Raw genomic sequence first — 11,458 nt, 5'->3', positions numbered from 1 at the left:
TGATATTATCTACATGCAAATCAATTGAGAGACCTGCATCGGTAAGGACACCTAGACCATTTACTTCAGTGCTTGGTGAGATAGAAAGGCTAGATAGAGTTATGATGTAGTCAGCCAGTTTATGTCTGGCTGCTTGAGACCCAAGTACAAGAGCTTCTATGTTACCAGGGTTTAACAGAAGAAAGTTTAATGTCCTTCAGACAATTCTCTATTCTGTTTAGCTGCTGCCTCTTGTCTGGTATTGCTGATAAATACAACTGTGTGTCATCAGTGTAGCAATGAAAGCTAATACCGTGTTTGCGAATTACGTGACCTAAAGGTAACATGTATAAGGAAAATAGCAATGGACCTAGGACACCAAACTCTACTTGTGGAACACCAAACTACTTTACTATGTGAAGACGAATCACCATTGATGTCCACAAACTGATACCAAGGGCTATTCCCTTAATCTCAACAACATTCTCTAACCTGTCAAGGAGAATAGCATGATCAATAGTGTCAAATGCTGCACTCAGGTCAAGCAGGACAAGAAGCAAAATGCGGCCCTGATCAGAGGCCAACAGCAGGTAATTAACTACTTTAACCAGCGCTGTCTCAGTGCTATAATGAGGTCTAAATCCCGATTGATATACTTCATGAATGTTGTTGCTGTCTAGGTATGTGCACAGCTGCTGGGCTACAACTTTTTCTAAAATGTTTGATATAAACGGAAGGTTGGATATCCGTCTATAATTCGAAAACTGATTGCAATCAAGATCAGTTTTATTAATCAGGGACCTAATGACTGCTACCTTGAACTAACGTGGTACATGGCCGGTGCTGAGTGACGAGTTAATAATTTTAAGGCTAGGATTTATAACATCGGGTGCTACTTGTTAAAGGAAACTTGTAGGAGGCAGATCCAATGCACAAGTACATTGATTTGATGATGAGATTAGTTTAATTCATTCATGCTCTTTAAGAAGGGTGAAGCAGTGGTCTAATCAGTGGTCTGCTACTTGAAAATTAGTAAGTAATATGGACGGAGCTTTTTGTTATGCTTTTAATCTTATCTCTATTCGTATCAACTTTAGCATTAAAGAAATTCATAAAATCGTTGCTACTATGATGATACTGAGTAATAGTATCCATTTCTGTCTTATTCCTGGTTTGTTTGGCTATAGTGTTAAACAGGAATATGGGATTATTTTTGTTTTTGTCTATGAACAAGGAGAGATACGTCGTTCAAGTCACGCTAAGAACCTTCCTATAGTTAAGGAGGCTCTCCTTTCATGCTATTCGGAATACATTCAATTTACTTAGATGCCATTTACTCTCTAATTTTTGGGTGGTCTTCTTAAAGGAGCACGTGAGATTACCAAGATATTAAATTATTTACTTCTTACTATCATCATTTTGAGGGGAGCAACATTATGTAAAATACTACGCAGTGTTAATTCTAGGCATCTGGTCGCTTGGTCGAATTCAGCGGGGTCTGACGGTGAGTTGATCAGCGTTGATAAATCTGGTAGGGTATTAATAAACCTCTGTGCTGTACTTGAAGCGATTGTCATTTTGTTTCTATAATGAGGGGAGTTGATTTTATTGTGTCTTTTAAAAGCAATAAGGAAATGATCTGAGATTATTTCAGATTGCCAAAGAGTGACTATGTCTTCTATATTTAAACCGAAGGTCAGTACAAGATCGAGCGTGTGACCACCTTCATGAGTAGGTCCTATTATATTTTGTTTAACTCCAACTGAGTCTAGTATAGATAGGAATGCTGTTCTTAGTAAGTCTTCTAATTTATCACAGTGGATGTTAAAGTCGCCGACAATTAAGGCTTTATCCACAGATACAACCAGGTTTGAAACAAAGTCTGTAAATTCGCTAAGAAATTTGAAGTAAGGTCCATGGGATCTATAAATAATAATCAATGGCATAAATGTAGGATTTTTATTTTGTGAGACTACATGGGTTATGTTGGTAGAGAATCTCAAAAGAGTTAAATCCATGTCTGGGTGTATGTGTAATACCGAGGTTATATAAATTACTGTAACACAACCTCCTCTTCCAGATTTTGGTCCCTAGATTGGTGTACATAGCTGTATCCAGGAGGGCTAGACTCGTTTAATGATACAAATTCATTTTGTTTTAACCAAGTTTCAGTCACAGTACATCAAATGATCTGTAATGATCTGATCTGTAATAATTTCATTAAAAGTGAGTGTTTTAGGTGTAAGAGATCTAACATTTAATAATCCTATTCTTATATCGGAGGTGCTGGTGGTACGTTCAGTAAGAATGATGGTAACGGGTAATAAATTGCAGAAACAAACACCCTGTCCAGCCAGGGAAACAGATATAGAAACATCTTAATGTTTCTTGTAGGATCTATTGTTTTAATAGAGTGAGGTAAAGACACAGTGTCAATACTGTACATGCACACTCCCATGCTTCCTCACTGCTCTTGTCGCTTGTTATTTAGCATGTAAAGTTAATGTGTGCATAGTTCATGTCTACCTTGCTTCCCTTTTCAGCTCAGATTTACATTTACATTTATAGCATTTATCAGACACCCTTTCCAGAGCAATTTACAATCAGTAGTTACAGGGACAGACCCCTGGAGCAACTCAAGGTTAAGTGTCTTCCTCAGGAACACAATGGTAGTAATTGGATTTCCTGGATCATAGTCGAGTGTGTTTACCACTAGGCTACTATCCCGCCACATTATTAAAAGCATTATTAACTGTGCATTCACAATGTTATCTAAGTAGAGAAAAGAGGTTTTAAGAAAACAGAGAAAATAAAAACAAAATTCAAAATTGGGTGGTGGTACACTTCCTGTTAGCAAGGCCATCTGGACCTAATCAAGTTTGATTAATTGAAAAATGTAATTTGTTAACATGTACTAACTTTTTTGTGGACTCTTGTGTATACATATGAGATTCTGTTTCCTGTATGAACAAAACTAATGTAAATTTTGTTAATTGCCTACAGAGCTAAATTAGTTAAATTTGCTATGTGATAGATCGGTGGGTAGGGCAAATTAGTTTGAGGCTGCAGAAAAAAACACAGATGGTGGGGACAGTTTAGTGGCTCCAATAATCTAAATTAAATTTACCAAACTATCCTATTCTATTTCTTAAGAATATAAGGCAGTCCTACATTTTTTATTACTACGTATCGCCTGTATATACATTTTCCAGATGTGGTTAAAAGAAAAAAATTTAGAAAGTTGGGCTGGCTGGCGAACTAGATTACAATGGACAGTTTGTTAACTGTAAGGGTGTGAGGAAGAGGCTTGAAAGAGACGCATATCAGAAAGAATCATCATATCTAATGGATTTTTTATGGCTTAATAAGGAATGAGATACTTAACTTGTTATGGAGGAAACTGTGCACCAAATTAACAGATTTAATGTGGAGCCAAAAATAGATTTGTGCTTCCTGAGAAGAGACGTTCACATGATTCTCATGCTCATTCTGAGCTATAGGCCACATGCATAACAACCTTCTGTGCCCAACTGGCTTTATGATCATTTAATTGTTCACTTATATCATCTTAGCTGTGAACATTTAGATGTTCTGATTCACATTTTAGTGAGTCAGAAAGAGACAAATGTATTAAAAATGTTTGGGGTTCATATAGACATTTCCATTACATTTACGGCATTTGGCGGACGCCCTTATCCATTAGTTACAAATGGAAACTTAACATTCTACAGGCAGTTCATTTTTCTATATTTATTTAAATGTAATTTTTATTTACTCACTTTAATCATTTGTAGAGAGCTACAGTAACCAATGTATACACTATTATTTATTTATTTATTTCCATAAAGCAATCAACAGACCAAAGAATGTCATTCTGTGACGTTAAAACAATTATTCAATGGAGGCAAAATGTCTTTAGCACAAGCAATATCTACTCCATTTTTGACCATCAGCAAGAACAGGGTATACTTTTATTTATTTAATTATTTTAGTAGATGTCATACAACTCAGTAAGCTGTTGATTAAAAGTCAAATTACAATCAAATTGCAATCTGTTACAATTTATGCTTAAAAACAAGCATGATTGGGATCTGGTCAAAAAAGCAATATACTAGACATGATTTTCCCTCCATGTTTTGTAACAATTTGTAACATTCTATCCAAATTCTATGAAATTCTATGAAATAAGATTTCAGTAATGTAAAAATCAATGTACACACGGGGTATCCGATTGTCTTTAGATCAATAGATTCCAGGCATTTTATTTGTAAATTGTACAGTTGAGATCTTGATGACTTCTCAGAGCTGGTAATCAGATGTCTGATTCACTACCTACATCACAAAGCACCAGGAGCACAGCACAAGCTCTTTGAGTGTCTTACGCAGTTCCTGGCTCCGGTATGCATAGATCAGGGGGTCGATGAGTGAGTTGCAGATGATGAGGATGAGGAAGAGGTTAAAGTGGCTGAAGAAACATTTGCAGTGGGGATTTTGTGGGCAGGTCAGTATCAGGATGAGATGAAGGAAAAAAGGAGCCCAGCAGATGATGAAGACCCCGAGCAGGATGGTGAGGGTAATTGCACCTTTCATGCTCATGGCCTGCCGTCGGCTTTTATGGAATGCCATTATGCGCCTTGAGTGCACATGGGCCAGAATGAACATGTGCATGTAGAGCACTGCTGTGAAGACCAGTGTGATGAAGAAGAAGGTGACGAGGCAGATGATTACAGCATTGTTGGTATAGTAGAAGATGAAGAAGGTACTGGCCGTTACACTTGCCAACCAAACTACAACAATGATGCACACTGCTCGCTGTGTAGTCATGATGCTGTGGTAGCGTAATGCGTAAAAAATAGTGATGTAGCGGTCCGCTGCGATTGTGCTGAGGAATGACAGTGACGACACCACCGAGCTGCAGATCATGATGTCTATGACATTGTCCAGGTTCTTCATCATATTTGGCATCATCATTAGTAGCCCATTGTCATGGAGCAGCATGAACATGGTCTCCACCACGTTGCTTACACTCACCAGCATGTCTGAGACTGCAAGGCAGCAGATGAAGTAATACATGGGTGAGTGCAAGTTTCTATTCTTTATGATGGCCAGCACAACCAGTATGTTCTCAACCAGGCTGACCAATCCCAAAGTCAGGAACAATTCCTGGGGGATCAGAATGGTGGCACACTCAGTGGCGTTGTACTCGGGCATGCTAATATTTGGTGTAGTGTTCTGTGTGCTGTATATTGGTAAGGGGTGGTACTCCATATATTTCATTGTTGTCTGATGTCGGGATGTATCGTTCATGTTCATGGAGGGCTGCTACTCTCAGTCTGGAAACTGTGCTGAGACACCAACTCCTACAGTGAGAACAATAATGCAGAATTCTAAAATTATGTGAACCACAGTTGCTAATCTGTTCATTGTACACATCATGGATAAATAATAGAGTTGGATTTTACGGCCCAGGTGAAGGTTTTGCTTCAGTCTCTCAATTTATATTTACATAATAAAAGCAAAACAGTGTGATTCAACAAAATAGATTAAAAAAATGCTTACCTCAAAACATAAGCCTTCTACTTCAATGCACAAAAATTCCAGTTGCTCTTCTGTCTTAAAAAACTGTTCAAAGGGGATTCACATCCCTCCAAAGCCCCTCATAAAAATAGTTCCTCTAGTTGCCATGAAAATATTTCTAAAACAATGATGATGATTGGTAAACTGATCCTTTTTTAATAGCAGTTTACTTTAGTCACTGGATTCTTTCAAGAATTCATAACTGTTTTCCATGATGGTATTTTAAAGTTTAGAAAGTATCCTCTCTCATACTCTGATAAGATAAACTGATAAGAACTATTTAACTGCAACTCAGGAATACTTATCTGCGTACTGCCTCATCTTAAATGGGTCCACTATTCCCTAACTCCTCCTTTTCCTAAACCAACCACATGACTTTGAATAGCAAAGTGGGGAGTGGCCCACTGTATTGAATCAAGGCTCATTTAACAGAGATTCTGAAAAGCTTCTGTGTCATAGTCTTATAATTCAACATATCCTTTTGTAACATCAGTTTCAAATAAATAATCCTTATATCTCCCATAATAATCTCCCATACATTTCAAAAAGCCTGGACAGAATGTGTTTATAGGCAGAGATGAGAAGCATCATGATTCAGGTTTGAAATCATATGCTGACCCTGTTGATCAAAGCATACAGTACAGGCCAAAAGTTTGGACACACCTTCTCATTCAATGTGTTTTCTTTATTTTCATGACCATTTACATTGGTAGATTCTCATTGAAGGCAGCAAAACTATGAATGAACACATGTGGAGTTATGTACTTAACAAGAAGTGGAGACCTGGCCTCCACAGTCACTGGACCTGAACCCAATTGAGATGGTTTGGGGTGAGCTGGACCACAGAGTGAAGGCAAAGGGGCCAACAAGTGCTAAACACCTCTGGTAACTCGTTCAAGACTGTTGGAAAACCATTTCAGGTGACTACATCTTGGAGCTCATCAAGAGAATGCCAAGAGTGTGCAAAGCAGTAATCAGAGCAAAGGGTGGCTATTTTGAAGAAACTAGAATATAAAACATGTTGTCATTTATTTCACCTTTGATTAGTCCATAACTCCACATGTGTTCATTCATATTTTTGAAGCCTTCAGTGAGAATCTACCATGATAAATGGTCATGAAAATAAAGAAAACACATTGAATGAGGTGTGTCCAAACATTTGGCCTGTACTGCATATATATGAGTACACTGCTAACTGAAAATGTCCAAATTGTGCCCAAAGTATCAATATTTAGTGTGGCCAACATTATTTTCCAGAGTTCACTAGAGCTTCACAGGTTGCCACCGGAATTTTCTTCCGCTCCTCCATGACAAATCTGGTGGATGTTAGAGACCTTGGTAGAACACTAACAGCTAACCAGCACAATATTGCACTAAAACATCAAATAGAAATAAAAATATTATACTTTATACTCTCCTTATGAAAGGCTCTCTAGAGCATGCTATTCTGCCTTTGATGTACACTCATGGAGAAGCTAAACTCATTATGGGGGTTCATTCAAAGGTACTTAATTGAAAATATATGTGCTTATGTAATAATTAATTAAATGTAATTTATTAACATTCAACATGCTCTTCTGCATAATATTTTCTGACCACCCCAAAGAGCAAGGCTTAATGAGCCTTAACCCTTACTATCCTAAATGAAAACAATGACTATTGATACAAGATCAGCCATAACAATAAACCACGCAACAGATAGATAAATCACTTCAACTTGGGGTTGATTGTCCGCAAACCAAACATTTCTTGTCATTCTTACACTGACGATAGTCAAATTTACTTCCCGTTGAAACAAGAACATGGGTATTTAGCAGCTTAATGGACTACATTGCAGAAATTAAAGCATTGATATTGCTGAATTTGAATGAAAAAAAAGAGGTAATGATGTCTGAATGATAATAATAAGGTCATTGCTGACCTTGGTTTCCTTAGCAAAAAAAGTAATTGGCAGTTATATTCGACTTGAAATATATTCGACTTGAAATATATCACAGATCAGCTCAGTACTAAAAACTAGATTCTTCCAACTAGCTATCAAAAGTTAAACAACTCTGCTCCCGTTTCCACTTTGAAATTTGAATCAATGCTTTTTATTACATCTCATTTAGACTACTGCAATGCGATATATGCTGGAGTAAATCAGAGATCTCTAGATCGACTATAACTAGTCCAAAATGCAGCAGCACGGCTTTTAACAAGCACAAAGAAATACAAGCACATCTCAGCTGACTTGCACTGGCCCCCAATCCATTACAGGATTGATTTTAAAATTCTTTTATTTACCTTTGAATGTCTGAATGACCTTGCTCCTCAGTATATATCTAATTACAAATTTGTTAGATGTCCTGTGTTACCTACTTCAGGCCTGTCAGTATGACAGACCATTTACTATTGTGCTAGGGATACGTTTTTGGCTCCTTGAGGGTAACTGTTGAAACTTGGTGCCGCGAAGGGGGGTTTGGAAAACCCGGAAAACTGGGAAAAAGGCAAAGACCGTGAAACACACAGAAACAATGGAGAGGTCAGGCCAAAGGCCGGCCTGAGCTGGTCTCAGCTGTAAAATAAGGGGGTGTTATTAAGAACATGTTGAAAAGATAGCATGTTAATGCTAGCATGCTAACATGGAAAATGCTAAAAGGGCGTGGCCAAGATGCATCACATTAAATTTGGTGACGTTTGGAGCCCATTGAAAAATGTGCATGTTAGCATGCTTATGCTAGCAGGTTAACATCAAAAACGCTATCAGGGCATTGCCAGGATGAGTCACATAAAATGCTTAACATGAGGTCAATCAATGTTTCATGCTCTCCCCTTATTGGTCCAAGTTTCTTCTTGGTTCCTTGTTTCCTCCCACTTTCAGGAGGCATGTTCAATGGGTGATTTGATGACTCTAAATAGTCTGTGTGTGTGTGTGTGTGTGTGTGTGTGTGTGTGAGTGTATACCCCCTAGGTTAGTCCTGTCCTGTACCGTGTCCCAGGATGGGCTCTGGGTGCTGGAATAAACAGGTATAAAGAAGGTGATACCTTTTGTGTTCTATTTAAACTAAACAATATTTGTGAATAAATTATATCCGAGTTTGGATTAAATTAGTTTGGATTTAATTAGTGATATGCTGCAACAGAGCACTAGATAATACATTTCAGGAGATGCATTCAGGCAGGACACAATTAGTAAGAAGTGCAGACTGGTCAGTCTTCTTTAATCAGCAGGCCGTTTTTTAAAAACACATCTTAAATATCACTGGATGATTCTGTGTGGTGTGGTGGGTCAGGGCTGAAGATGATGCCTGAGGTTATGAAGCCATCTCACATGAGTGCTCCACATGACAGCACATAGCTCTGGGTCAACAGCTAACAAGGCCCATGTTTCAGACTCATCTCAGACTGAAACATCAGACTGTGGCCTGTGGAGAAATGGTGAGGGAAAAAAAAAAAAAAAAAAAAACAGTGGCCGGGGAGTTGAATCAATGAAATTTATTAACACCTTCTCATTCCAATGAACTGTAATTCAGAGACCCCAGCAAAGAAAATCAGCCAAATTCACACAGATATTTGGATTAGATTGTTTCAATAATGGTTTGATTTTTAATTCTATTATGCCTCAATTTTGCCAAATTTCATGGTCAGAGGCATTATGTTTTTATCTTGTCCTTCCTGTTTTTTTTCCCCAAACATGCTTGCCAGGCTTTCACACTTTTCATATCAACAATAAATAATGCCATAACATTTCCCAACTAGTGGCCTATAATCTATACAAAATACAGAAAAAGTCACACTACAGAAAATCCAGCAGCTGGGTTTTTGAGCTGCACTCCCATTGATTCACCTGGGTAACTGGACAAGGTCAAATCCTGGAAACTGCAACATGATTGTCATGCATGCCTGTTTTTTGAATCTGCATGTTTCAACCCAAAGAACTCAACTTGAACCTAGGTCTTCTGGTTCATAGGCGAGTGTGTTACCCACTAGGCTACTACCACCGTCCACACACACTGCTCCCTGGGTGCCTGTCATGGCTGCCCATTAAAGGTGATGGGTTAAAATAAGAGGACACATTTTGTTGTGCGCACCGTGTGCTGTGCTGCAGTGTTTGCAGTGTTGTTACACGAAAGGTTACATGAAAGCTGGGAAGTAGATGATCTATTAAAATAATTGTTCGTGGTGTCATTTGGTGTCCAAACTGGTCTTTTCTTCCAACCGCTGTCAGACTCTATAACAAAGACCTCACAGTTGGCCACACACAGACAAACAAACACACACTGGCACGCAAACACACACATCAAATACACTTCGGTAGTTACGAATTCTAATGGTACATGTGTAGATATCGATTGTACATTGTGTAGATAAATACAGATACATATTTATTTTTTGCTGCTATTACCTATCCACTTTCTGCCGTGACAAATGCAATTTCCCAAAGGTTTATCATATCTTATTTTTTTACATCACTAAGACCTATAAAAATTAATCTTTTATTTTAAAAAGTCAAGATCTCTAATAGATGTCTACACTACTGTGATAATATCAAATATACCTCAGCCCTACAGTGTGCAGTCCGGCAAAACTCTTCCACCTTGGTCAGGAAATTAATAATAACCTTGACTATTCACTAAACATTATTTAGAAACATTTTATTATTTAGAAACATATTTAAAAACAAATTATTGAATATCATAAGACTTTCATGTCATGGAGACTAGTTGCCCAAGGGCTAAAACCATAGACAATATCTCAAACATGCCCAGCTAAATTGCTGTACAAAGTGTCTGTTATTAGATTATATTATTGATTAATTATTGTTTAATCATTATTGTAAACAAATGCAAAATAAAAGGGAAATGTATATTGTGGAATTTTCTGTATAATAATGTTAAGATGGGAAATTCCAGGTCTTTGACATTTTATGCTTTATCTTATCTTTATCCTAAGACACTTTGCTTATATCTTTATCAAGCTGCAGCCTCCCCCAAGCAAGCAAGATGTGTCACCAGTGTGCCAAAAGGCCAGCAAATTGCCTGAGGTGCCAAGATGGGGAAAGCATGTTGGGGTGAATGACCATTATATGTATCTGATTGGTCTGCTTTAACCTTTTTGGGAGTCAAAGTTCTCTTCAAGGCTGTCTCTCTTCTTTTCAGATTAGTTTAAATACATTGCAACATCTGTTTAAATCACAGTAAATAATGAATTAAACATTACTAAACAGCACACAGTACTAATAATACAAGCCATCAAGACAGGTACAGCTGCTCCAGACAATGTGTTTGTGAGTAAATGTTTGTGTGCGCACTTATGTGTAGCCTTGAGTGCTCTGTGTGTGAATGTGCCCATGCCTGCAAGGCAAGGTTTCTCTATGTAAGTGGTTAATAGTGTTTGTGGGGAGCCTAGCGGATAAGGAAGCGGACCTATAATCAGAAGGTTGCTGGTTCGAGTTCCGAACCGCCAAGGTGTCACTGAGCAAAGCACAGTCCCCACAGTACTCCCCAGGTGCCTTTCATGGCTGCCCACTGCTCACCAAGGGTGATGGGTTAAAAGCAGAGAACACATTACATTTTCAGCATTTATCAGATGCCCTTATCCAGAGCAGTAGTTACAGGGACAGTCCTCCCTGGAGCAACTTAGGGTTAAGTGTCTTGCTCAGGGACACAATGGTAGTAAGCGGGACTTGAACCCAGGTCTTCTGGTTCATAGGCGAGTGTGTTACCCCTAGGTTACTTGGTAGTAGACACATTTCATTGTGCTGTTTTTCACAATGACAATCACTTCACTTTAACTAATATATTAAAGGGAATAAAGACTTTTCCTTTGAATATGTGTTTAATTTGAAATGTTTCTCATATTATTATTTTGTAGTATGTCTGGGTTGTTCCAAATGGGTGTACATTTGCATGGGACTAGT

General features: G+C 38.1%; 1 protein-coding gene across 1 annotated transcript; it reads right to left on the bottom strand.

The window, feature by feature from the left end:
- Positions 1 to 3,842: 3,842 nt before the first annotated feature.
- mc1r (melanocortin 1 receptor) lies at positions 3,843 to 5,919 on the bottom strand. Its single transcript, XM_028956825.1, has 2 exons — positions 5,539 to 5,919; positions 3,843 to 5,339 (listed from the first exon to the last, which is right to left on the bottom strand). Exon 2 carries the CDS (start codon positions 5,290 to 5,292, stop codon positions 4,312 to 4,314), a length of 981 nt encoding a protein of 326 aa, XP_028812658.1. The 5' UTR covers positions 5,293 to 5,339; positions 5,539 to 5,919; the 3' UTR covers positions 3,843 to 4,311.
- Between the last annotated feature and the right edge of the window lie 5,539 nt (positions 5,920 to 11,458).

This window comes from Denticeps clupeoides, chromosome 16, assembly GCF_900700375.1.
Source record: "Denticeps clupeoides chromosome 16, fDenClu1.1, whole genome shotgun sequence".
In the NCBI taxonomy this organism is placed as follows: domain Eukaryota; kingdom Metazoa; phylum Chordata; class Actinopteri; order Clupeiformes; family Denticipitidae; genus Denticeps; species Denticeps clupeoides.
The sequence above is the reverse complement of the archived record's forward strand: the minus strand, read 5'-3'. Positions and strand labels throughout refer to the sequence as shown.

Excerpts from the sequence above, each read along its gene's own strand:
- mc1r (XM_028956825.1), bottom strand. The coding sequence starts at position 5,292 with ATGAACATGAACGATACATCCCGACATCAGACAACAATGAAATATATG.